Consider the following 27,937-nt stretch of genomic DNA (forward strand, 5'->3'; position numbering starts at 1 on the left):
CCCTGCCTTGTTTTGCAGGCTTTTTTGTTAATAATGAATAGGTGAATTTAACTTGCATGGGTGGAATGTTTTCCTCTTACATAATGTCTACACGTGTAGTCATTTGACAATGATCTATTTGACCTTAATGTTAATTGAGTTTCTGCACTCATTTTCAGATGGCGAGATTAGAAGGAACATTATGATCAAGCCTGTATATATTGCTCCAGATACAGTTGTTGTTTGGTTACTTTGGGGTGTCAAATTTAACTTAATTCTCCTAAAATAGTGTGCTTACAATTTTAAAGAAAGGATGTTTGGGCAGACTTCTGGGCTTATTTCTGCGTCATTTCAATTGATATCTTGGTACTGAGTATAACTGTTTTGAACAACGCTAGCTTGTTAGTAGCTTTTTAAAAACTAATTTCTTGGTTTTTGTTTGTTTGTTTTATAGAGCATGTTGGTGCACTGGATGCCCAAAATATTGTAGCTGTATCATGTGGAGAAGCCCACACACTTGCATTAAATGACAAGGGTCAGGTATATGCTTGGGGTCTAGCTACTGATGGACAGCTTGGCTTGCCAGGAACAGAGGAATGCATCAGAGTGCCCAGGTTAAAAACAATTAGTATATAATAAGGGTGGTTTTTTTTCCTTTAAATTTTGTTAAATCACATTGGTTAAGCTATTCTGCTGTTATAATTAAAACATGCACGTTAGAAAGTGTATTTTAGCTGTAAATGCTGTAAATGGCTTGCTTTCTCAGAAAGTCAGCTTATGTGAGAAATGTGTTATGGGTTTGCTTGGTTGGTTTTTCCTTTTTTTAATAGTCATCTACTAAGAATGAGAGTTATGTTGGAAAAGTAGGATGGGTATTTTAAGAATGTAAATGGGGATTGATAACTGCCATTCAAGAGAAATTAAGTAGTAGAATGTTAAACTTCCAAAGCCCGTTGTGGGTGTATGTTTGAGGAAGGTATGTTTGCTATCTGATCTTTGTACTTCAGTTTTTGCCTGGAGGTTTTTTAGGCATGATCAAATAATATGCCTTCTAGTTATAAAAATGAATGTTAGCCAGATTCACTTGCTTGTGTTCAGAATGCTGTAAGCATTCCAGCTAGCTGAAGTCCACGTTTTTACTGCGATTAATAGGTTCACTGAAATCAATAGAACTGCCTATAGCAGTAAGTGTGTATGTTTGCAAGCTGCAGGTTTTCTTTTCTGATATTCTTTTTTACTTAGGAAAAACACAAAAGTAACAATTCATTTTATAACTTTGTCATGGCTATCTGTAACATATGTATAAACAGGAAAGATATAACTAACTAATAAAAATGTTATTTATTTCTGTATCCAGTTTAAAAGCCCACAGGCCTTTTAGAAACTCCTGTTGTTCTCACTAAAAGTGGAAACCATACTAGATTTAATGCACATTTGTATGTATTTCCAACTTCCTTATAATATTGCACAATACCTAATAGTTCTGTAAACTGAAGTTTTGATTGAAATTAATGTTGGTAGAGGTGAAAAATTGAGTGTTCAAATTTTAACAAAGTAATTGAGTCTTTATATGTAATTGATATGAAGAAGACTGTAAAACCTTTTTTCTTCTGGAAACTAGAAAGTAAGAATAATTTTCTTCTTGCATCCGGTACTAATTTCCTCCATTAACTGTGTGACATCTCCTTCCTAGCACATGAACCTCCCTAATTCTTCATTGTGGTCTTTCACTGACTTTATTACTTTGAAAATAAGACAGAACCTGTCCTTGAAGGTGTTAGAAAAGAAGCAGTTTTTTTGACTGAAGACTTCACTAAATAGCTTCTAATTTAAGTTAGGGTATTGAAATTAGTGTAATACATATTTCAGTGAAAGGATTCACATTTTGTATATTATCATTTGGCGTGACTTTATATTTCATACCATGACCTAGTAGCTTAATTCTTTCTCTGTTTTCTTACCCCAATAGAAATATTAAAAGCTTATCAGAGATCCAAATTGTTCAAGTTGCCTGTGGTTATTATCACTCGTTAGCACTCTCAAAAGGTAAGCCAAATTCTTCTGCAGTTTTGTGTAATTTCTTACCAGGTAATTCTAAAGGTTTCAACAATTATTTTGTCTTTTTTTGAAAAGGAATTTTTTTAAACATATTGCCACTCAACACAGATGGGATTTCAGGTTGATGGAAGTGTAATTTAATGATGGAAGCTTGAATTTAAAAAATAAATGTGCAAACAAATGTTGTGTTCTGCTTTCTCTTATATTTTTTTGCTTTATATCATCTTGCTTCATTGTCATTTTCTTTTTTAATTCATTTTTGTTTCTCTCATTTTTTTGATCCCCTTTCTTTTTCATCCTGCTAGCCTGCAGCTTTGTCACTAGACTATTTGAAATTATACCTGTAATTTCAAGTTACTGAGGCTTGCAGGTAGCGACTTCCTTGTCTGCTTTTCTATTGCAAAGCCTCTGTTTTGTTGGTGCTTATATAGTTAAAATGTAATGTCACGTTATAACCCACCTTTTGAAAGGTTTAAACATCTGTCTTTAAAATTTTGCTGGGGCTTGTTAGTATAGCTATCCAGAAATGAGCACGTATTCCAGTAGAATACATTCCAGTTAGAAAAAGTGGCTGCTGAATGAGGTTAATGGAAACTTAGAAACTCAAAACAAAAATTCCAGAAAGATTGTAAAGTTTGACAGTGTTTCTTTAGTTAATATTGTGTGGGTTTAATATAAATAAGCTGTAGAGAGGGAGGTGTTAATTTTATGCTGAATGATTTTTTTTTTCTTGAAACACAATAGTTTATACTGACTATATGTGCCTTGATTCTGTATGAGACTTTTCATGGGCTTATATTATATGAGTGGTTTTCTCGTGCTGTTCTGTATTCCCAGGTATCTTTACCATTATAACCTAGTGAGATTCCTTTGTTTTCAGGACAGGCAGACAGAGATTTACAAATAACCCTTTGCCTGGGTTAAAATCAGCAGGAGAATGTGGGGAGTTATCAGAATTGTGCTGTTGTGTTCTATTGGTCAAAGATGCAAGAATGTAATAGGAGTTTGCAATTTGAAATTCACTTGGTGTTTTAAATGGTTTCAGGCTTCAAGTATAGCTTTGCTGTCCTATTGCCAGTTCATGGATTTGCAGCTCTATGTTTCTGTTCTTCACACACTTTGTAGGGTGGGTTTATTTTTGTTTGTTTGGGGTTTTGGTGTTTTCTTTTTTCTTTTTTTCCCTGGTTGTAAGAGAACCTGCAGAAATACTTGCAATGTAGCAAGGTTACCGCCTTAAAAATAGACCCACATGTGGAGGAAAATGGGACAAACTTGCTTGAATTGGGCATTTTTGAGAGGAGACTTCGTGGTATTTTTAGATCTGTATATGGGATATTGATCAGGTGGATTAGTTCATGTCATTCTAAATGATTGGCATAGGATTTCTTTGGTGTTAGGACAGTTGTTTTGTTTAAAAGTGGTGGTTTGCTTTGTTTGGGTCTTCTTTTGTCTGGTTGGGTTTGGTTTGGGTTTTTTTGGCTGTTATTTTTTATTTAAATAAATAAAGTCTGAGAGACCTGTACCCTGGGGGATGGGTTTCATTGTTTTCCATCTTGATAAAACTGTTATTGGAAATGTGGAGGTAGGAGAGACATAGGAAACACTTCTGTTTGAAACGTATTGCATCAGCAAAAGCGAAGTGTATTTCTGATAAGATGTTCATCTTCAGGGTAGTTGGATAACCTTGGCAAAATATTGGTTGTTCAGTAGAATATTTTCTTTTGGAGGCAATCTTACCATAAGTAGCTCTCTGATTTGTGGTTCTTCAAAATGCTTGGGTGTTTTTTTTAAAGTAATCAAATGACACTATAAACTTGTGTTTCATTGATCATATCATTGATACAATATTTTACAATTACATACACTTTAAATTTTTGTGAAAATTAAGTATGTTACCATGTGAAAGCTTAAATGAGGCTTGTGATTGGAAATTAGAAGTTTTTGTATGTCCAGTCTGCAACTTCAACAAGATCTCTGCAGAAAAATATAGATACAGTAGTGGAACTCCCAACGCAACAGCACCTTGCTTAGTAATAACCAAACTCAACTTAACACTGTTGAAACAGAAGTGTGAAGAGCAGTTTTGAGGGTTTTGAATGTGATTTACTTTGATTAAATATTTTAGTTGAATGTCTGCAAATTACATGAGAATGCTTTGCTTCATAAGTCAGTAATTTGTATGCATTTTCAAACTCAAAAATATTTGAAGAGCAACTGTCTAACTTTTAGCTTTTCTTACAGTAAATAAACTTTATTGAATTGAACTGTATTGATTGTATTTCTTGGTTGATTTTTTTTTTCTCCTTTAACCAGGAAGTGAAGTGTTTTCCTGGGGACAAAATAAATATGGCCAGCTGGGCTTAGGTTATGAGTATAAAAAACAAAACTCACCACATGTGATTAAATCTCTGCTGGGAATCCCTTTTGCACAGATTGCAGCAGGAGGAGCTCATAGTTTTGTACTAACTCTTTCTGGAGCCATTTTTGGATGGGGACGCAACAAATTTGGGCAACTGGGTCTTAATGATGATAACGGTAAGTAAACATTACTTCTGTAAAATTTCATGCTGAAGGTCTTCTTGGCTTATGAATCTAAAGACAGCGGTGTTCCTAGAAAAGGAGCAGAGAGAACTGTCAGAGTACTGATGTCATGTGAGATTGTGTAAGGGAGACAGAGGTTTTTTCTTCAGCTGTTTTGTAGTGAAAATTCTGACAGTATTATGTTGAAATTCTAGCCTGCCTGCCTGGTTTTCTTTCCCTGTTCTAGATTTTTCTGTGACTTAAACTTTCTAAATGGGATTGAATTAAGATACTGTGCGGTAGTTACAGTTTGAACTGAATTCTAGGTAGATGAAATTGCTTGACAAATCCAGTAATCTGTCAAAACTACTTGGTTGTCCTTAGTAGACACATTTAAGGCATCTTCACTGTTTTACTGCCATGTGGGTATCTGCCTTTCTCGGGCCACTTTTGGTAATCATTCACGATTTTCAGCTAACCACTTCCAAAATTTCTGCCACTAGGGTGTTTGATAATCATTAATGATATTAACTAGTTAAGTTAGAGTATATGCTATCAGGATCCTGTAATACACAGTTTAGTATAGAATAATCTATAGCTAGTTTAATGAATTAAAATTTTCTCACTGGTTGGTTGTTGTCAACACCATTTAAAATAAGAAATGTGTTGTGGTTAAAATGGGTATCTGAATTAAGGCTTTGCATCTGGTCACACTCATGTAACAAGAAAAATACATATCCTTTTCAGAAACCAAATTTTCATGGGAGACTTCAGTTGCTTCTGCATATTCTTTTAAATATTTATGACCCCAGTTTTTTTATATAGCATCACTTCTCAGTAAAATCCCTTTTTTAAGTCTTGATAGGGCTTCTTCCAGGCATCTTAGTGTGCCTGACACATTTTAAGACATTAGCATTAAGATTTTTAAAAATTGCTTTTGTGCAACTGGATGACAAAGTTGATTTCTTCTGGTGATGGAGGGAAGTTAGTTGTGCTTCCTAACTATTCAGTGTTCCATTCTACTATATGTTTAGTAATATTGAACTATGACCAATCAATATGAACTTCTAGGAACACTTTGAAAACATGAAGCACATAAACAACTCAAAACAACTATCATGTTCTTTTCTCATGGCCGACGGCAGGTCTAACGTTCTGTTCCATATTTCATGATTTATGTATTGACATATGGTCCTGTGCTAGTGAAAATGAGACGATTTGCTACAAACTATTTCCGTATAGTAGTCTCTGGTGTTTTTACCTCTCAAAGGTACATAAACTCAGTCGCAGTTCTTGCATTATGCTAATAAATTTATAGTGCTTGTTTGACTGGAGCTGAATTAGAATAAAAAAGTGAAACTGTTTACTAATTTTTATTTTCAAAATAAGCGATCAACTGCTCCATTAAACTTTTCAGACAGGTATGTTCCTACACTGCTGAAGTCACTGAGAACTCAGAAGGTTGTTCATATATGTTGTGGAGAAGATCATACTGCTGCCCTTACAAAGGTACAATGTTTAAAGATATGTTTAGGCTTTGATTTTATTGAATATTTTCAGGAGAAAATGCTACCTGAATAGGAAGTAATGAAAAAAACTCTGTAAAATTTCCTCAAAGTTTATTGGATGAGGTTGAGAAAACACTGGAAGAATGGACGAATATTTGAAAAAACTTTTAAAACTACAGGAAGATTTCTTGTATTTGATATTTGTTAAATTTGATTGAGTGTACAAAATCCAGCATTTTTTGATATGACAGTGCATGTTGCATTATTAAAGTTGTGCAGGTACTGACATTTACGTTAGTGTATCCGAAAGCCATTAGGTGTGTTCTGACTGTAATGCCTCTCACGTTATCGCTGATCAGACCACATTAATTTTGAATTTAAATTGGATGCTGAGGGGATTGGTGTGTGTATTGGTTTAAAATTTTCTTAGTGAGTTGCTATTTGCTGTTTTGGTGGGTTGACGCTGACTGGATGCCAGGTGCCCACCAAAGTTGCTCTATCACTTGCCCTCCTCAGCTGGACAGGGGAGAGAAAATGTAACGACAGGCTCATGGGTCAAGAAAGCACAGGGAGATCACTCACCAGTTACTGTCACAGGCAAAACTTACTCAACTTGGGGGAAATTAATTTATTGCCAATCAAGTCAGAGTAGGGTAATGTTTCTCATTTCTCAAAACAAAATCTTAAAACACCCACCCCCCCCACACCCCCCATAACACCCCCCCTTCTTCCTGGGCTCAGCTTCACTCCTGGCTTCTCTACCTCCTCCCCACTCAGCAGCACAGGGGGGACAGTGAATGGCTGTTGCACTCAGTTCATCAGACGTTGTCTCTACTGCTCCTTCCTCCTCACTCTGGTCCCCTTCTCCAGTGCAGGCCTTTTCTACGGGGTGCAGTCCTTTAGGAACAGACTGTTTCAGTGCAGGTCCCCTGTGGGGCCACAGGTCCTGCCAGGAACTCACAGCCTCCTTCAGGCACATCCACCTGCTCTGGTGTGGGGTCCTCCATGGGCTGCAGGTGGACATCTGCCCCACCATTAACCTCCATGGGCTGCAGGTGGACATCTGCCCCACCATTAACCTCCATGGGCTGCAGGTGGACATCTGCCCCACCATTAACCTCCATGGGCTGCAGGTGGACATCTGCCCCACCATTAACCTCCATGGGCTGCAGGTGGACATCTGCCCCACCATTAACCTCCATGGGCTGCAGGTGGACATCTGCCCCACCATTAACCTCCATGGGCTGCAGGTGGACATCTGCCCCACCATTAACCTCCATGGGCTGCAGGTGGACAGCCTGTCTCACCATGGTCTTCACTATGGGCTTAGGGGAATCTCTGCCCAGGCCCCTGGAGCACCTCTTCCCCCTCCGTCTTCACTGACCTTGGTGTCTGCAGGGCTGTTCATCTCACATGTTCTCACTCATCTGTTCTTGCTGCTGTTGCACAGCAGCTATTTATGTACTATTGGCAAACCCATAGAAGAAATTGAAGATTTACATAATCTGCTAGTAACTATTATAGGGTGAGGTTCTATGAAAAGCTGGTCACTTTATTAATTTTCTACAGTGAAAGGAAAAGACTGTTCACAAACAATTGCTTTTTGTCCTAATTTTCCTGCTTTGACTGAAAAAGATGTGGCAAATTTGCAGTCCTGAAATTTATATTGGTGCATTTTGTGAAGTTAGGGAAAGTTACAGAATGTAAAAGAATGTAAAGAAAACGGCAATCTGTAACTTAGATTCTAAATGATTTTCCCTTTTCCAAACTTGCTTTAAAGCTGATAGACTCAATGAAGATACCGAATTTACTGTGAATGTTTCTACAAATTATTTATGTCACCCATTTGTATAGCTCCATTTCCCCTTGTGTGATAGGCCTGTAGAACAAGTGGTCTTGATTTATATCTTTTGTAGACAGTACCATGTATACGCACAAGCATTCTGAAGTCCTTCTGAAATTATTCAGAAAAACCTGCCACTGTTTGTTTGTCCTGATTCAGTGAATGAGGCTGTTGGTTTTTCTCAGTGGATGCTGCCATTTTAATGATTTCCAGCAGAGGTCCAGTTTGATGCAGAGTAGAATTGAAAAAAACAGCTTTACAATTTCAAAGCATTTGAAAATGCAAAGTTTCAAAGTTGTTGTGTAACTTCTGGAAATATTTCTGATTTAACATTTTTTCATTAAAGTTTTTGGTTAATTTCCTGATTAAATTAATCAAAAACACTTTTAAAAAATTACTGGTTTCTTACTCTTTCAAATAACGAAGGTGACTCAGTCATACTCTGCATCATCTGCCTGGGGAGGGCAGCTTCCTGTTTGGTAATTGCTTTAAAATTTATGTTCAGAGTTTAAAAGCCAAAGTATACTTTGTTTAATTGTGTGAGATTACATACTGTTGTAGTTTAAGAAAACTGGAAAAGAGGAAGAACGAGGATTAGTATCTATTAATGACACAAGTTAATGGTGGGACTATTGTATAATAATATACAAGAATGCGATTTAACATGAATAAGGTAATACTTGATAGCTGTGCCACATTTTCATAACTGCAATTAACTTGTGAACCTTCTGTGTCTCAGGGCCCTCTTGTGCATGTATACTTTCTCTCCTTTCCCCACAATTCCAAAATCATCAGACAAGGAGATTTATTAAACGCCTGTGTCTGTTAAGTTTCTTGTTCTGAGATATATTTAATGTAAATAATTTATTTGTTTAGGAAGGTGGAGTTTTTACATTTGGAGCTGGAGGCTATGGTCAGTTGGGTCATAACTCTACCAGCCATGAGATAAACCCAAGGAAAGTTTTTGAACTTATGGGAAGTGTTGTGACGCAAATCACTTGTGGCAGGTAAGGTCTACTCTGTGCTAGCACTATCAATCCTATAAATAACTTGTTTTGTATAAAACTCCATAGGTATTGCAATATGAAGTGGTTTTTTTCTCACCCTTCGTAGTTAGGGAAGACAAGATGGTCTCTAACGAGAGATATTTAGAGATCTTGCTGGGATTTTAAAGACACTGAATAGAAGAGCTAAAGGAAGTTTAGTGCTATATTTGAGAGGCTCTGGTTTTCTAAACTGAAAGTGTGAATAATCAGTGTGAAGGTATTGTTTATTGCTTCCACTTTCTCATTTCCTGTTAAAGAATAAGTGTGTTTGGGGAGGTACATGGGCATAACTGAGGATAAGTGTAAAATTTGGAAACATAACTCGTTTTGTTGAATACCCATAATACTGTACTGCACTTCAGTTCCTAACGGGTTCTTATTGTATAGATTACAGTAGCACCCAAGAAATTGGAAAAATTCCCAGGACACATGAAAATATTCTTGTCTGAAGAATTGTATTCTAAGAAGACAAAATGAGGGAGGCAACATAGCATTTTTTTAAGAGATGGGCACTTTGTTATTTGGGTTAGAGAATATGTAAATGTAAACTTATCTTTGTAGTAGTTTAGTTGACATTGAGTGGACCAGTCGCCTTGTAGTAGTTTAGGTAAGCTCAATACTGGTTCATCGCAGGCTCATGATAGGAGAGAGGGCATCTAGAGTTGAGGGGGAAGGAGATGCAGCCAGTCTGGTAGAAGCTTCAGATTTCTCAGTGTTGAGAAATAGGCTCTGAAGGTCAGACTGTGGCTAAGCAGGGGTTCAAGGCAGAACCTGGCATCTCTGTTCTGTGAACTTTTCCATGGAATGTTGCCTAATGGAGCATTGCCACTGGCAGTGCTCTGCCAAAAGAGGAGTGTTTGATACTATGGGACATTTAACATACTGTGTAATACAATTCTTAGGCTGGCCTGAACAATGCTTAGGTTTTTGTTACTGAATTTTGTTTGTCCTAGGCAGCACACTACTGCATTTGTTCCTTCATCTGGAAGAATTTATTCTTTTGGACTTGGAGGTAATGGGCAATTAGGTACAGGAACAACCAGTAATAGGAAAAGTCCTTTCACAGTAAAAGGAAACTGGCTTCCCTATAGTACTCAATCCCCGATAATCACAGGTAAGCAACATCTGGCATATTAACTTCTTGGATTCCTGTTCTTCTGTAGAATTTTAGAAATCTTGAGATTTAAACTAAATATGGGCTGTAATCACTTTATTTCAAACAGTTCATTTTCACTGTGCTCTGTTCCCTAAAGTCTATTTCTGCTGTAGGATGCTTACTTGTGCTGTTGGGTTAGGGCCTTTCTTAGCAGTAGAGCTAAAACTTAGAGCTGTTAGTGTTTACGTTGGTTAAAGGTGGTCTTAACTGTTATATTGCAAAGATCTGCTTCAGTGAGGTTATGTAATGAAGGAACCTTTTTATACTTCAGTGTTCATTGCTGTGTCTTAATAATTTCCCGAATTCACATTTTCACAGTTGCATGCTTTCTATTCCTGTTGCAGACAGTGAGGAGTGTTATTGTGTAAAGAGAATTTTCTCTGGTGGGGACCAAAGTTTTGCACACTACTTCAATCCACAGGTAACAAATTAAATATACTTTTGGTTTCAAAGTCTGTCAAAGTTAAATTTTAGTTTTTCTGATGCATTTTAAAATATTTTAATATTGAAGGTGCATTAGTTTCTTAGTGCAGCGTGGAAGCAGTGACAGTGAGTCAGTTGAGCAATTGGAGGGCTTGGATCCAACTATTGAGTCTTAGCTGTCAGTAAGCTCTTGAGGCTTTTTGGCATAAGCGTTTTTCCTGAGTGACGGATTCATGCACTGCTTTTCCTTTCATAAAGGAAAACGTGACAGAATATTTGAGCTCTTCACCCGTGCCCGGCCCTGCTCAGTAACTCCTGACTGCAGCTATGCTGTCTTCAGCTCTGTAGCCATTTTTGCATGCCACAATGATGAGGAAACAAGTGGAGCTTTTCTCCAAAAACGATAGGTTATGTGATAGAGTTTTATGCTAGTCTTAAAACTTCAGCTATAAAAGGACAAGAATTGATCTGTTTAAATTCTAGTAGGGGGAAAAAAGTCTAGAAGGACTTGAAAAATGGCAATGTGGGAGTATGTGGGAAGGAAATGCTATTAGAGGACAAGTTGTGAGGAAAAAACAAGATGAAGATATATGGCTGGGTTTGTATAGGGACTATTTCCAATATAGCCCAGCAGGTATTAGACTGCAGGAGTTAATGAAGCATCAAGAGTTGAGTATGTGGGGCGCAAAATAATTTGGACACGATGGAAAACAGATTTTAGTGGGAAACATGTTTGTTGTCAAGAAAAACTGAGTACGGGTCAGGCTTGTAGCAATGCAGCAACCCTCTGCTCCCACAGCCTGTTCTGGTTATACCCTAGGAGAGCTGTTGATTCTGTTTTGTTTCATTTTTTTTTCTCTTAATTCTGATTGATTTGTGGTAACTATTGGTGTATTTGAGAGAAGCTAGTTTAGCAGGTGCAGACTGGAAGAGTTACTGTGAATATAGGCTCAGAAGTTCTTTGTTAAAACTCCTTCCTTTAAAAACCGTCTTGCGTGCAATTTTCTAATCACTGAAGCAGATTCTGACTGACTAATTGAGGTGAACTGGAGACTGTATGAATGCAGTTATTGTGGCTTGCTCTGTACAGAAATTATTAGCAATAGATGAACTTTGCTGCAAAAGTGTCCCTTTTAGTAGTCCTTAATTTGGCAGGTTGTATTGGATTCTTTCAAAGTTACGTGAGTACTCTACTCCTGGGACCTGCGTGTCCTTGTGAATTAAGGGGTCTCAGCCAAAATACTTCCTCAAGGTATTTTTTGGGCAGGTCAGTTCCCTGAGTTGTTTCATTTTGGGTTTAAATGACACTTGTGCTGAATACAAGGGAAACAGCAAGAGGTTTTCTCATACTGATCCTGTAGGATGCAATCAGAAGTACTGATTCTTGGCAACAGCTAGTCATCATTATACTGAGCCAGCTTGTTATCAGACTGCACCTGCAGGAGATATGTGCTTCCTTTTACTAGTTTAACCTTAGTTTTGGTGCTATTTGCCCTCTCTTTTTGAACCGGTGCTCCTACTCAAAATGGTGGTCTTGGTTCTGTTCTTTACTATTAGAAACCTTACTGGAATTCATTGGTATGAGCAACACATAAAAATGCAGCTCATCAGATGATGCAGTAATGTTCAGAGAAACATGATTCATTCTCAGAGGAGTCTGATAGAAATGGGGTGGGAGAGCAGCTGTCCAAAAAATTGAATGGCGTTTTTTTCTGTATGACTCGTAGTGACTAGGGAGAAGAGGTGCTGCTACTCTTGTGTAAAGCTTGTTTAGTATTCATTTTCTAGAACAGTACTTGTATGTTTAGGGAGCTTACCATGAAGTAAGCTGTGGTATAAATTAACGCACTAATGTAGGAGCTTTTGGTGTATGCTCTGCTTTCATAGTGAATGCAGAACTGCTAGAATATAGTAATTGTAGCCTTGGGGTTATTTCATAGTAATAGTCTGGGTAGGCAAATTGTCAGTCAATGAGGAGATAAAGAGCTCAACCACAGGACTGATTTTTCTGGAAATCAGTTTTGTGTGCCTGAACCTTTACACTTTCTTTTAAAATTTAGAACATGGTGCCACCAGATGATTTTAGGTATCCTGACTTCTTGAAGCAGATCTGGACTGTGAATGAAACGTTTATTCAAAGATTGCTGACTTTCCCATCTGGAAGACTTCCTGTAGAGATGGCTAAGTAAGAAGTTGTCTTTCATAATTGTACTTATTAATTGGGCATTCATGGAATACGTAGCAAAGCTATTTTTAATGACTGATTTTGTTTTGTATAGAGCTTTTGCTGTGCTTCCACTGTCATGTTTGTCAAGTAGTTTAGATCCTTTAGTCTGTGTCATCTTTGTCACGGTTTAGATGACTATATGAGATTAAATATCTAGTTGCATATTGAAAAATAACAGTACATGTAGAGAAATATGAGAACAACTCAGACTATTGCTTCTACATCAATGAAGGAGGATGCAAAGAAATTGAAAACAAATTGCAAAACCTGCTTTATTAAAAAGCTGTCTTAAGCATTGCGTCCTGAACGGAGGTTTCTTCTTGTGTTATTTAGTTGTGTTAAAGCCAGAGATCCATCGTATGTACAATATAATTTATTAGGGATTAAATATAGAGGGTTCTATTGCAGATGCTAATTTGTAGAAAGAAAACCAAACAAATGTAACTTTTTTCATATGAACAATTTCAGTGAAATTGATGGAACGTTCTCCTCAGCTGGGTGCCTGAATGGGAGCTTTTTGGCTTTGAGGTAAGCAGTCAGGCTGTTAAACAAGTAATCCTGTGAACAGAATTAATGGTGGATACTTCCTTAGTGTCTCTTGTTTAAACTGTAACACCTTCCTAGTATTTCTTTATCTCAATGTTACTTTCATACCTGGAGTTTAAACTTCTAGTTCTTTTACTGCCATACGGTTTGTCAGCTGGTGCAAATGCAGCATGTCTTCTGCTGGGCTTTGGAAGTGTGTGTTGCCTGGCTGCCACCATGTAAGCCAGCAAAACTCATTACTTCTCAGCCACAGTTTGTGTATAATTTAAGGGAAATATATTGCACAGGCTGATTTACATCCTAGTGTTTTTTACACAATTGTCTTGCCATTAGAGAAGATTTTTTTTTTTAGCTGCTTCAAAGGCCATATAAGAAATGGAGATCTGATACTGTGATTGCTGACATTTTAATTCCTTATTAAGTAAGGCTAAAAGTGCAAGGTGGAAAAAACTCTTGAGTTGCTGAGAACACAGGATTCAGTCTTTTTCTCTGTATTTTTTTCTTGCTGCAGCAATGATGATCATTACAAAACCAGCACTAGATTCTCAGGGGTTGATATGAATGCTGCTAGACTACTATTTCACAAACTTATACAGCCTGACCATGTTCATATATCACAACAGGTTTGTCCTGCATATTTTCCTTATGCTTTGGATTATCTTTCTACATCACACCTGTCCAGAAATAATATTGTTATGCTTGTTTTGACCTTTTAAATAACTTTCTTTACTCAATAACATATCAACTGCAAATACATAAAACTGTATTGTGCCAATTAGGTAACACATCAGCATTATGTAGGTGTCTTTATTTTAATATTTAATATTTAATATACTGTCTTTTCCTAAATGTATGATAGTCTAATTTAAACTCTTGGTGATTGTTTTCTAGATTATTTTTTTTAGATGGGCATTTTTTTTGAATTCACAATTGCATTAAAATAAACTGAATTTTATGATGTGCTATAGGTGGCAGCTAGTTTGGAAAAGAATCTTATTCCCAAATTGACCAGCTCCTTACCAGATGTTGAAGCTTTGAGGCTGTATCTCACTCTACCGGAATGCCCACTGATGAGTGATGCAAACAATTTCACGACATTAGCTATTCCTTTTGGAACAGCTATTCTGAATCTAGAAAAAGCTCCTCTGAAAGTTCTTGGTAAGAGGCTGAGTTCTTTACTGTTAAAACTAATGATCTCCAGATGGAAATGTGTAGAAATTCCATCAGTGAAGACATGGTCTCAGCAAAACTTGCTGTGTATTTACAGTTACCCACTCGGAAAATTAAGGGTTAATGTTGCATGATACATAGGAAAACAGACCTGTTGCTTCTGGAGGAGTTAACTGGCCATCCATATGAATTCAACTGGTATTGTAATTTTTGGACTGATTCCATTTGGGAAGAATGAAACTGTAGTTCAGTGCATTTGATATGTGTCTTTGCACTTTAAAGTGAACATTATGTGGTCAGGCAGCTAACAAGCTCTAAGCAATTTACAGAAGAATTGCAGAGCAGATATTAAATTGTCTTTGCCTTGACTGTAGCATCTGTTTTGTTTCTTATGAGAAGTCTCTGTTTTCTCACTGATCCTAAGATGTGGTCTTCAAATATGCAGCTGAGAATAGCTCTATTTTTTTACCTCTACTTCCATTTAGCTTCTTATTGTGACTGTTGTCACCTGAAATTCAGCTTTAAGAGTTGAGGTTTCAGAATATTTCCTTTTTAATTGGTATTTTTTTGAGAGGGTGCTTTCATCTTCCTCAATTATTTTTTTGCCTTGTAGACCATCTCTTCTGTTTTCAGTAGTTTTTATGGTGAGAGTAAAGAGCTTGTCTGCTGTAAAGAAAAGCAAACTGATAATTTATTTGAACTGTACATGCTTTTTTTTTTTGTGTTGGTTCACTTCCCATTACTGTCAGGACTGTTTGCTTAAGTCAAGGTTTCAGGGTTTGAGCCATCTGTTTTTATGTCAAAAGTTACTTTGTGATACTGTTGTGTACTCTGGATGAACAGACAATTTAAAGGGGTTGGTGTGTAACAATAGAGTATTTGAATAGAGATTTCTTTATTTATATAAAGAGTAGTTGTTTAAAACTCTGCACCACTCCTGCTGTGTTAAACTTTTTTGGGGTGGGGAGGGAGTCTTTGGTAACTGACAAGTATGCTTTCTAGCAGAACATGTTTATTAGTTAAAAGGATAGCGTAACATAATGTTATAGTGGCAAGTACCGAGTTTGTGTGTTCATTTGTTGACAGAAAACTGGTGGTCTGTGCTTGAACCTCCATTGTTCCTCAAGATAGTGGAACTCTACAAGGATGTCGTAGTCTACCTCTTGAAGTTGTGCAAGATTGGCATTCCGGCTTCTGAAAGAAGAATACTTACCAATTTTCTACACACGGCTTTCAGAGTTCTGGAAATATTGCATAGAGTATGTTTATGTCAGTTTTAACCAATTACTTTTCTGTTTGATTTTTGTCAGCATCTGTGTACTGTGTAGTTGTTAAAAGAAGTTAAGTTACTAAAGAGTTTTAAATACTTAGGCTTGCATCTACAGAGATATCTGTAGTTGTTCCATCTGGGCCTATGAACCATTGGAATTCTGGATTCCAATTTGACACGGTGATGGAATTACCTATTTTCTTGGGAACACAGACTGACCCAGTCAATTGCATCTGTGAGGGTATGTTAGAGAGAATTTCCTCTTAAGCTTGAAATGATAGCAAATAAGATCACAAATGGAAGATAAGAGCAAGCTGTATTTTGAACAAGAAAGATCTGCACAGTTTTACCAGGACAAACATTTTCTGATTTGTTTATTCTATTTGTTAGTATTAAAACTTAATGAAAACTAATGGATTTATGACCTTTTGAACAAAAATAGCCTAAATAACTTGGAGTAACTGGACTGTGTACATCACAGTGTATTATCTAACTGCTGCTGAGGTTTCCTTTGCCACCCCCTATTCTTTTTCCTCTGTAGTTTATTCTGGTCCTGTGGCATTTTGTGTTTATACGCTAAAAGAGCATTTTAGGCACTCCTTAAGGTGCTGGTCAAGTACTGTATTTGTACAATCCAGCAAAATGGGCACAGGTGTCTGAATTGGACCTTTTGGATGCTGCATGTAACAGCCCTCTTCCCCATACTATCAGAAAGAATGGAAGAGATTTCTGCTTTGGAAGTTGGAATTTGTAGGCTGTGGTTTGCTTAGCTTTTCTTTATTCTTAATGGAGACCATCAAATTAAGACTGAGAGTAAGACTGTTCAGTAACTGTCTTGTGTTAGAAGTGCATTCAGTCTGTTATAGGTTCCCGTGTGGCAAGCTATTGGTATATAATAAATGATAATTTTGCTGCCCCTACAATTTCTGTCATTGCTCAGGCTTGCAGTAGCTGTAAATCTGAACAGCTGAAGTTGAAAGTTGATCTTAAAATCTTGAAGCCTCATGGGTAATTGTAGAATTGTAATGTGGCTCTCCTGAGTTCCTATTTCTTTTTAAACCCAACTTTATTCTGTAGCTGCATTGTAGAAGTAGTTCAATTTGTACCTACCTTGCTGCTCAGCAATTTATATTGGTATAGTCTTAATAATTAGCTGGTAAGGACTAAAGTAAGAGGAAGAAACGGGGCGACATATCCAGGGTATTTCACAGATATAGTATCTGGTGGTTTGAGGGGTGGTGGCAGGGGAGATATTTGAGAAAAGTAAGCTTGGATTATTTGGTTATAAAGACAGAACTGGGGATCTTGCTGTTTCGGCAGTTAATGGTGCTTAACAGTCCTTGGGAAAAGTGTGTGTAAGGGAAGTGTGGATGCTTCTGGACTAAAATTATACTATAGAGACAAGCCTTTATACAAAGTTACTTTTCCACATCTTTCTTTTTCAAAGCTTAAGTTTCTGTACAGAAACTGTTCCTCTGGTCATGGGTAATAGAGATAGCGTCCATACTGTGATTAGAGTTCTTGAATCATAGTTATTAAACTTGTGCAAATACAGGGACAAGTGCTTGTTCCATTGTGTACATGAATATGTATATTCATCACTGTTCCTGTGAGATCATATGTTTCAGAGTTGCAGCACTGTATTGTGTGATGCGGTATGCTCAGTTAATCTTATTTTTCTTGGATCTTTGATGGGATTCTGAATAATCCATGTATCAATGTCTTCAACATTGTATTTTGCATTCTTGTAGGCACTGTTGCTTTTCTGGAATTTCTTTAGTAGCTGGGTGTCTGGCTAACCTATGAAATGCTTGAAAAACATGAAAAATGTCCGTTTGCAAACTGTTATACAAAGTGCTAATAATAAAAAAAAATTGCACTTCTTTAGGTAAATGAAAAAGGACAAGTTATACAGTATGACAGATTTTACATTCATGAGATACAAGATTTGATAGATATCAGAAATGACTATGTCAACTGGGTCCAGCAGCAGGTGTTTGGAATGGTAAGTTGTGTTGGGTTTTTAGTGTGTTGTTTTTTTTTGTGTGTGTGTGTTTTGTTCCCCCCTCCATGTTTGGTCCCTTTAGAAGCCTGTAGATTCTCTAAACATGGGCACTTGGTTTTCATAAAAATATCTTTACGGAACAGATCATTGCTGAACAGGCTCCTGTTATGTCAGGTGCTAGCTAAGGAAGAATTGTTAAATAGGGGTGCTTCTTGTAGGGTATCATCCTTAGGACTGATACCGTTCAACATATTAATCCATCAGTTAAATAGTGATTTAGAATGCTGTCACTTGAGGCTTGCCGTGTCAAAAAAGTTAGGAAGTGCTAATGCATGATAGGAGAGCATCCAGAATAAACTGAATTGCTATATAAGTTTTCCAAGACAGTTTCAGCTTTCTCATTGACGGAATCTAAGTCTCAAAGCATAACAGGGCGTAACAGGGGACAGATAACTAACATAGTTTTCTACTTTGAGTATAGCAAGAAGTACTGAGGTAATTAAATCCTGGATCTGTAAACAGAAGAGTGGTAAGTGGGAGTAAATTAATGACTGTGCAGAGAATTAGTGAGTTGGATAGGGTTTTGCCACGCAGTTCTTTGACTTATGCTTTGAAAGACTATAGATTAAGTTAATATGTTTTCTTTAGCCACCTAAATTTAATTTTATGCAGCAGTACCTGGAAGGCCCTGAGCATGGAAGACCTACTCCTGCTGTATTTTATGAATACAAAGCAAGTGGTGCTGTCTACCAAAGAATTAAAATTGCAATGTAAAATAACAGCAGGGAGACTGGGGGGAGTAAGGAAATAATGAGTCAGTGTTGGCAGTCATGACAGAGTTCAGTTTCAGCCGAGCTTGTCTGAAAATATAACCGGTGTGTGATGTAGGCTGGCGTTGGTAGCTAAGAGGGGTGGTATACTTAAGGAGGTGTAGAAGCTAGGGATAAGTATTGCAGGGCCTTGGAATTAGAGACAGGCTGGATATTTGGAGCAGAGAAGGGTATGCCAGTGAAGGGTACAGAGGTGGTGGAATTTAAATGATGATGTCCTTTGCAACTGTGCTTTAAATGGATGTAAACAAACCCAAATTGCGTGTGTGATGATCAGAGAAGAAAATACTGAATATGGTAAAATTAAAGATGGAAAATTGCTTTGTAATGGAAGTCTAAGTTCCATTTGTTAATTAAATCGGAAGGTTGAGCAGTAGCTTGATGTTACTGAGAAAATACTAGATACTGAATTTCCCTTTAATAATCATTATTTTGTCATGCGTTTATGCCGTTTCAAGTTCAGCAGAAGTTAGTCTGGGAGAAGTTACATTTATTATAGGACTGAAAGAAATTCCGTGGCCTTAGTCAGAGATCTTTCGTTAATGGTTTTGAGGGCCTTTTCCTGCCTTCAGGTCCACTAGTTACCTGTGCTCTTGCTTTTGGAATGATAGGAAGCTCTACTTGCCTATTGAACCAGTAATAATTAATCAAAATTCCATTTGCTACTGTAATTTTTATTGTCGTAACTTGAGGCAAAACTGGTTTTTTCCGTTCCTTAATTAAAACATGGAGGGGGAAAATGTAGAGAGAAGAGAATCTTGGAAGGATTCAGAGTATTTGAGAAACTCAGAGGAAAAAACATATTTTTTCAATAACAAAAATGAGTGGGGAAAAACTGAAAGTACTGAATAACGAACTGTTGATTTGGAGAGGTGTTATTGGGATACGACTTAAAGGAGAAAATCCGTTTGAAATAGTAATAAATAATGGCAGATACAGTAGGAGTATAAAATAGCATAAATCTGTGACAAACGGGGTACTCAAGCCTGATGTTTCCTTTAGGAATTAGAGATAGAAAGCAAAGTATTCTGGCCATCGCTTTCTGTGAGCCATGGAGGTCTACATATCTTGCTTCTGAGTCTCATATATAGTCAAATTTATTAGTTTGTCATTACCTTTTATTCTTTTTCTCTTTTCCTCCTGCTTGTGGAAATGAACTTGGCTTTCAGTGCAGGATAAGGAGGGTAACATGGCACAAGATGGGTGATTTAGTTTCTTAGAACAGTTGATCTAGCTTGTTGTGGAAGTGTCCACATGGTCCCAGCCATATGTATTGGTCTGTCTCAAATTTCAAGAGTCAATTGCTTTTCTCGTATCATATCTTAGACCCAAAAGATTCTGGAGACTTCATGATAAAGTGGTGGGGTTCTCTCGTATTTTTAAATTATTACTCATTAAAAATGTTTTGCATTTAATTTGACATGCTACAGTCATTTGAGAATGAAAATACATAGGTGAAAGCAAATGTCATTTATTACTGCATGGAATTAAACATTTAAAATGTTTAATTTTTTGCATCCGAGAAGATGTGATACTTTATCAGTCTTCAAAAAAGGACCATTATATAGGGTGTTGAAAGGCATGGTTGTATTTGGTAGATCAATTGGAATGTTTATGGCTGATACTTATTTCTCAGTAAACATTCTCATGGGGGGGAAAGCTGTAGCTAACTATTTTTAATTCTACATCAGAGGTGACTAATTAATGCAGACACTAATGCTGCTTTTTCATCTTAATTATTGCTGCCTTTGTGCAAATGCTGTCATAGGATGTCAACCATGGATTAACTGAGGTAAGATTGGTTGCAGTCTGATTTCTTTTGCAGACTGCAAGGAAATCAGAAATATGAATGTTAAGGATTGTCTGATGTGTTCTATTGGGAGTAAAGCTTTAAGTTAGCATGGCTGTAACCTGAAAAGGTTTTTGTGGGACAAAAATATGTGCTGCTTTGTATTGCAAATTCAGAGCAGCATTTGAAAACAAGAACTACTTTGATATCTGCTAGCTGTAATAAAAGTTCTGAAATTAAAATGTACTAAGTGAGAGTGGTGTTTGCGTGTTGTGGTTTTGTTGTGGTTTTGTTTTGTTTTTCTGAAGTACTAAACAATTGAAAATCTACTTAATTTTCCTAAGATGATTTGGCCTTGTATTGTCAATGAGTAAAGGCTTCTTTCTGCTTTCAGTAAAATGGATGTATTAAATGAGTACTATTGCAATGGCTTCTTTAACCATGATTGTAGTTTTTAAATGAGCAGAGATAATGACATGGTTCTTTTCATCCTAGTTAACAGATATTCCTGTTACAATTTGCACATACCCATTTGTATTTGACGCCCAGGCAAAGACAACTCTCCTACAAACAGATGCAGTCATACAGATGCAGGTAAGAGTCTCAGCTTTTAATGTTATGAGTTCTTCATATTTATTTGTGTGGGGTTTTTTTTGTAGTTGGGGCTGTTGAATTGCTGTTGGTGGGGTTTTTCAGGTGGTTTTTTGTTTCTTTGTTGGTGTTGGTTTTTTTTTTTTAAATCTCTGTAATCTCTTCTCCATAAGAAACCAAGATCTAGTTTTAATCTCAGGGTATATATGTGAGAAGAGCTAGTGGTTTTGTGGGCTTGGGATCTCATTGAGGTGAGATTGTTTAATAATTGCATTAATTTCTAAGGAACTTTTTCTCTTTCCATTAATGAGATGGTTTTTTGGAGGTGTTAACAACCATAATGGTGTTAGCCCGCAGTACAGGTGTAAAAAAACAAACAAACAACAACCACCCCACCTCCCATATGAGCAGACTTTAAATGATGTATGTCTAGAGCCTGGAGCTGGAAGTCAGTGTGTCTTGTTAGAGGCAACAGTCAGGTACAGTTACTTTTAGTTTCTTATCTTGATGGGACTTAGGAGCTAGTGCTTTTCTTAAGATGTGTAGTATCAGAGAGGCAACATCTTGGCACCACATGAATACCTAGCGCACATCTAATGTCTCATTTCATCTGTCATGCTGCCTTCAAAATGCTGCTAAACTCCGAAACCTGATCCGTGTCTGTAAGGCAGTAGAAAAGAAGCTTATCTTGAAAATCTAGCATCTCCTTGGGACAGTGGGAATTGGTTTCCTGGTGTTGCAGTTTGCAGAATATTTTGGCTCTCTTCCAAATGCAACTATATGTGGCTTCTAATTTGTTCACTTATGTTTTAACTAGAGACTTTCCTAGAAATTAGTTACTTGACACAAACAATTCTATATTTTGACCTGTATCTCTTGTCTAGAGATAGATACTAGATAACCCTAGAGCAATCGAGAGGATCTTATGTGTTTTCATGATTCTGTAGGTAGAACTGAGCCTGGTGTGATGTGGGGAGCTATACTTCTGTTCAATATTTGGAATTTTTATATAAATATAATCCATACCTGTTCAGTTGCTGTAAGGGTATAATAAATCATATTAAAAAAGGAAAGGAAGAATGAAGGGATACTACAGCAAAATAACAGCAGTAAGAGCACCAGCACATGTTTATAATAAGAGATATTGTTCTGAGTCGAAATTAAACAGAAGTCATGCTCAAGTAATGGCCTCGTAGAAAAATACTAGCTTGCTTTTGTAGTCATAATAAGCATAGATTCCTATGACTTTAAAATGTATATACACAGTTAATACCAACATTTGAATTCAGGGAAGTGTTCACATGGAATGTTTCTATTAACAATATTAAATTGTATTAAAACACACAAACTTTCAAGACTTCTATGCTATGTTCAGAACATTTGCAAGTGTTTTGTTTTTGAACAATTGTTATACAAAAATAATAATAAATAGATGAGCAAATTGCTTTTCATTCTGTGAATTAGTTTTTAATGGTTATTTTCATGCCAGATTTGTGTTAAACAGCTTATTCTTCGTTAGATGAAATACAGTATTTTTTGCTTCCATTTGTTATCCAAAGTATTTTGACTAGAATGTCAAAAACTGTCTTGTATGACTTCCCTGAACATTAGCATTGATGAGGCTAATGGGTGAAGAAAAAGGATTTCCTGAGATTGAATACTTCTTGAGATAAAAGGAATATGAAGGAAATCTGGGCAAATTCAGTAGCTCTTGTAATAGCTATTCCCATTCATGTTCACATCTTCTGTACTTTTTAAGACAAGACTGATGTTGACAGGAATCTTATGTTACCTACTGACACTTTCACTTTGTTTTTTTTCCAGATGGCTGTTGATCAGGCTCACAGGCAGAATTTGTCTTCTCTCTTCCTCCCAGTATTTGAATCTGTCAACCCATGCCTGATATTAATGGTACGGAGAGACAATATTGTAGGAGATGCTGTGGAAGTCCTTAGAAAAACAAAGAACGTGGACTACAAGAAGCCGCTCAAGGTATTATCAGTACATATTGCTCAAATTGTCTTACTGACATGCAAATAGTTGGCAAATCTTGTTTCACAATCCATTCTTAATTCAGTACTAAGTGAATTGTGTGTTCCAGGTTATTTTTGTAGGGGAAGAAGCTGTTGATGCTGGAGGTGTTCGCAAAGAATTTTTTTTGCTCATCATGAGGGAGTTGCTAGATCCCAAATATGGAATGTTCAGGTATTATGAAGAGTCCAGGCTGATCTGGTTCTCTGATAAGGTAGGGTCCAATCCATAGTCATTAATTTTCTTTTAACTGGCAGTATTTATATTAATGATGTATGAACATAGTAGTGCGCAGTAGTTCTATTTCAAGAGAAGCCAAAATAAGTATTCTCAAAATGTTTATTTTTGTTATTGTTAAATCAAAACTTTCTGGTTTTCCCCCATTCCTCATTCATTCCTTACCATTTGTCCCCAGCCCAGACAAGTTTAGTAGGAAGAAGTGCTGGCCAGGGTAAACTAACTCCAGGAGCAGAATCAGTAAATCAAGGTGGCAGAGAAAAATCCTTGAAGTGGCACCTTGAACAGGTCTTTCTATGTTCAGTAACATGCGTGGGCTGTTTCATAGGTAGTCGTCTGGTCGTACTTTCAAGACAAGTTTTGATCACTGGCTTTTTAGTCCTCTTTCACAGAAAAGCACTGAGTAGGGTAGCTGTATCACAAATACCTGAATGTTAACATTTCCACAGCTGTGTGTTAAGCCTTGGCTATTAACTTCAAAGGAGTCAATAGTGAGGTCCTCCCTCCCCTTCCCCAGAAATTTTTTTTTTTTTTAAATTGACATATATTTAAGCGCTCAGTAGTGCAATAGTAAGTCACTGACAAAAACAGAACCTTACTCAGGTACTTTCAGCAGTGTGTGTCACTCGTAACATGAAATATGTTGGATCTCAGCTTCTTTTTTTTGTTAAAGTAGAAAGAGTTCTCTTTCCTTGGACTTCAGTCCTTCTCTCAGCTGGTTAAAATTTTAGCCTGTCTTCCTCAGTACTTATGCATATATACATATTTAAAGAAAATATAAATGAAACTCAGATTATACTGCACCGTACGCTTTTTTCTGGACTTTGCATGATTAACTTCTTTATTTTAAACTTGTCTGTTTTCTGTTCTTAGACCTTTGAAGACAGTGACTTGTTTCATTTGATTGGTGTTGTCTGTGGGCTAGCAATATATAATTTTACTATTGTAGACCTGCATTTCCCTTTGGCTTTGTACAAAAAGCTATTGAATAAGAAACCATCCCTGGATGACTTAAAAGAGTTGATGCCAGATGTTGGCAGGTAAGCGAGAAAGAAAAATGAGTGTTAGAAGGAATTAATTTTTAATTCAATGTTTTCCTTTAAGAACACAAAGAAAATGTGTTATTTCCACACTAACAGGATAAACAGCTCAGAGTAACTTGGAACCATCATGTAATTTGAGAAAGGACACATGCTAACGTTAAACACCTGCTTCTAAATGCTTGGTTTTAGTACCTGTGTCTTCTCTTCTATTATCCTACAAGAATTTTAGGGGAAAATAATATTTTAAATTCAAAACCTTTTGAGTTTTAGCCATTAATGTTATAAGCCTACATGTGAACATAGTTTGAGTTCTGAACAGCTTATTTAGTCCATCAAGGAGATGTTTTTGCTTATTTCAGGAACAAGTATGTGCTAAACATCTCCCCCTTGAGTAGGGATTTGAATAGCACTAACACATAGGAGGTTCAAACGAGTGGAAGTGGATGTTTGATTGCTTTGTGTTGTGAATGCAAGAGCATATCAATAGTTAAGTACTTACTGCCTCTGGTTTGGGAATCCCTTAGATGAAGACTAGGATATGAATCTTCTCTCTTGACACCTGGAGATAATCAAAAGGAAATAACACTACAAATACTAGCAAAATGGTTGTTTGAGATTTCCCAATGCTGCATGAGGTGCAAGTTTATGTGCTAATAAATGAAATAAAAGTAGAAAGATTTTTAAGAACTGGAATTATCAAAGCATAAAGAATACTTCGGGAAAATAAGTTCATCTTTCCACTGGTACAAGTACTTTGTAACTTCTTTTGCAGGGGAATGCAACAGTTACTGGACTATCCAGAGGACGACATAGAAGAAGCATTTTGTCTTAATTTCACTGTAAGTTTTATATATTGTTTATATAAGTGTATATACTGTGTTTATATAGTATTTCTTACTAAGCTTATGCCATCAATTATAACTGCATCTGATGGAGTGTTTGAGCAAAAGTGTCAGCTGCTGATTCCCATGAATTCTAGCATCTGTGTCTGCTGTTCATGTTGCTGTTAGCTAAGTGGTGGGAAGAAGTACTCGACACAGTAAATAAGATTTATACTTTTTTGTTTGTTTGTTTTAAATAGATCACTGTGGAAAATTTTGGTACAACAGAAATTAAAGAGCTTGTTCCTAATGGTGCTGACATTCCTGTAGTCAAACAAAATCGGTGAGTTTTATGGGTTACAGGGTAGTTCAGTGTTTATCTGCCTCGGGAACGTAACTGGGCTGCTATAAATATCCTTTGCCAAGCTGTTACGCTAATGTTGGAGGCAAAACTACTTTGCTTGTTTTTCCAAGCTGTTCTCATGTGTATTGTTAAAATAGCTGCTGTATTTAAGGATTTGTCAGTTGTGGAGAGGCTATCGAATTTTATCAGAATGTGTAGTACTTCTTTTTCATTTTGAACTTAAAAGTATTTTGAAGCTCTGTAGGGCCCATTTTGACTGTGCGGTCTTCATTTCTAAGATAAAAATGTTTGTGGTTCTGCAGTAAGTTGTATATAATTGGAACTTAGTGAATAATGATGAGAACTTCAACCTCATGTATGAAATACTATTTTGGAGAAGTCTTCCCTTTCTAGAGCGGATAAAATAACCTAATGTTACCTAGTATCATTGTCAGAAGAATGTGTGAGGGGTGGGGTTTTTTCCTTGGTCAAGGATTCTGTTGCTTCTATTTCTAAAAGCAGCCTCTCCCAACCTTTGTTATGTTTTTGCTCCTGGAGGATACGCAGAATATACCTGGTGGTGCTTTTGTCCCTTTTGCAGAATACTACCATTTTCCTGTCTCTCTCTGTCCATTCATCTCATGTATTCCTCTCCGTTGTTTAATCTTTGTGAAATCTCTGTGCTTTCACTTCCCCCAGAGTAAAGGGAGAATCAAATGGGAAGAACATACTCTGTGAGAACAGAATGCACCTAGGCCGTGCGTGGTAGGAACGAGGGAGAAAATGTTCCTCTAGGCATGTTCCTAGAGGGCGTATGTTTTGGGCAACCATGTCTGTTGTAGAGGCAGGAGTGACAGAAGATTCTGAGGGTACCATGAACTGGCATGTGTAGCCATGTGCGGCGACAGTACCTCCCACAATCGAACAATTTTTATCCCCCTGACTTATCCTACCATTAAGAACTGCAATCACCACCTATATCTGTCGTGCTTCATTTTAATCCTTGGCTCATAGCTGAGGATTTGCGGTACTGTAAACGTGATATTTTTGGCGTTTTGGTATTCTGTCACAAGGTGACAGTAAAATTGGAGTTGAATTATGAGAAAAGTTTCAAGGTGCCCATAGAACATATGCTGCACTGCTGTCACCCGCTGACTTGCAGCAGTCAAGAACTCCTGTTTCTCAAGATCAAAATATTCCGTGATGCTTTACTTCAATTTTAAAAATATTAACATATAGTATAATAATGCTAATCAGTTTATTACTATGAATTGTCTCTGGAGCAGCCTTTCTTTCCACTGTTAGTATTACACAAGTTACCTGCCTCTCCACTAATTACATAGTGTGCATAAAAACAGATCTCACTGAGTGCTGGAAGAAAGGAGCATGATTCACCGCTTTGCTCATCTCCAGTATTTTCATTTCAACAACTTTAATAAATGTACCACCAAAATGTGTTTAGGTGATGCTTTAAATTATTGGTGGTGATGTTCCAATACTATAGTTTTCCCTGAAGAATGTACATTGGTAGGATAACTGTAATCTACGACTGAAGCCACTCTACCAGTATAGAACCAGTGTTAACTGGGATTGATTTTTTTTAAATGGTAGTTAGAAAAACCCCTACATGATCATAAATGCTGTATAACATCAAGGAATTTTAGTTCTCCCCCTAAATGCCACAGATGATGTTTCCAACAAGAGTTGAGAACTCCTTGTACCAAAGCACAGATAACAGGCAGTCTATTTTTCAGTATCCTAGCTTCTTTGCACTCAGCTTTCTACTGTAGAGGACTCAGATGTCTGAAGTTCATTTGCATTTTCAGTGCAGATATGGCAGTCTTTTAAATTGAAAAATACAACAGCGAGTTCGACTAGTTGATTTCAGGACACTGCATGTAACTCAAGCCTTTAAGCTTGTTGCTTTTCAGTCCAGCTCACTGCAATGCATACAGATAAAAGAAATGTTTATAATGCCTTGAAATAAGTAACAGTAGATGTTACTTGTTCTCTGTTACATATTAGGGACTCTGTCTTGAGAGGCATGGAGGGGAAATATATTCATGTCCCATATTCACTGAGGTTATCTTCAATGTGGTGGTAACATGAAGCAGAGAATTTAATACATCGGCATCCTTTTTGCTTTTAACTTTCAACACTGTGTTCTATACAGAAATGGCTACTGGTTTATTGCTAGAGGGGAACATGCTACCCTCTCCCCAACGTAATTACTATTTTTCTTTATACAGGCAAGATTTTGTAGATGCATACGTGGATTACATCTTCAATAAATCTGTGGCTTCCTTATTCAGTGCATTCCATGCAGGTTTCCACAAAGTATGTGGAGGTAAAGTTCTTCAGCTCTTCCAGCCCAGCGAATTGCAGGCAATGGTGATTGGGAACACTAATTATGATTGGAAAGAATTGGAGAAGGTAAGAACCATAGACAGCTATTTGATATATTTTTAATTTCAAGATGCAAAAGAAAATCTTGAAGTATC

The 27,937-nt window shown here is 36.9% G+C and overlaps 1 protein-coding gene across 5 annotated transcripts in view; it reads left to right on the forward strand.

Moving 5' to 3' along the window:
* HERC4 (HECT and RLD domain containing E3 ubiquitin protein ligase 4) overlaps positions 1-27,937 on the forward strand; it is a 35,940-nt gene that overhangs the window by 5,125 nt on the left and 2,878 nt on the right. For 4 of the 5 annotated variants that reach the window (XM_064464713.1, XM_064464711.1, XM_064464715.1 and 1 more), the window contains exons 4-24: positions 434-593; positions 1,949-2,025; positions 4,351-4,572; positions 5,975-6,066; positions 8,785-8,915; positions 9,908-10,068; positions 10,455-10,531; positions 12,594-12,718; positions 13,229-13,288; positions 13,818-13,929; positions 14,275-14,464; positions 15,563-15,735; positions 17,635-17,751; positions 20,350-20,373; positions 20,866-20,964; positions 22,786-22,953; positions 23,063-23,206; positions 24,103-24,269; positions 25,045-25,111; positions 25,354-25,436; positions 27,686-27,869. In XM_064464713.1, coding sequence (XP_064320783.1) covers positions 434-593; positions 1,949-2,025; positions 4,351-4,572; positions 5,975-6,066; positions 8,785-8,915; positions 9,908-10,068; positions 10,455-10,531; positions 12,594-12,718; positions 13,229-13,288; positions 13,818-13,929; positions 14,275-14,464; positions 15,563-15,735; positions 17,635-17,751; positions 20,350-20,373; positions 20,866-20,964; positions 22,786-22,953; positions 23,063-23,206; positions 24,103-24,269; positions 25,045-25,111; positions 25,354-25,436; positions 27,686-27,869 — 2,633 coding nt within the window. The remainder of the gene's footprint in view (positions 1-433; positions 594-1,948; positions 2,026-4,350; positions 4,573-5,974; positions 6,067-8,784; positions 8,916-9,907; positions 10,069-10,454; positions 10,532-12,593; positions 12,719-13,228; positions 13,289-13,817; positions 13,930-14,274; positions 14,465-15,562; positions 15,736-17,634; positions 17,752-20,349; positions 20,374-20,865; positions 20,965-22,785; positions 22,954-23,062; positions 23,207-24,102; positions 24,270-25,044; positions 25,112-25,353; positions 25,437-27,685; positions 27,870-27,937) is intronic. The other variant, XM_064464716.1, reaches the window with a different exon arrangement.

This window comes from Phalacrocorax carbo, chromosome 13 (assembly GCF_963921805.1).
Source record: "Phalacrocorax carbo chromosome 13, bPhaCar2.1, whole genome shotgun sequence".
NCBI classification, from domain to species: domain Eukaryota; kingdom Metazoa; phylum Chordata; class Aves; order Suliformes; family Phalacrocoracidae; genus Phalacrocorax; species Phalacrocorax carbo.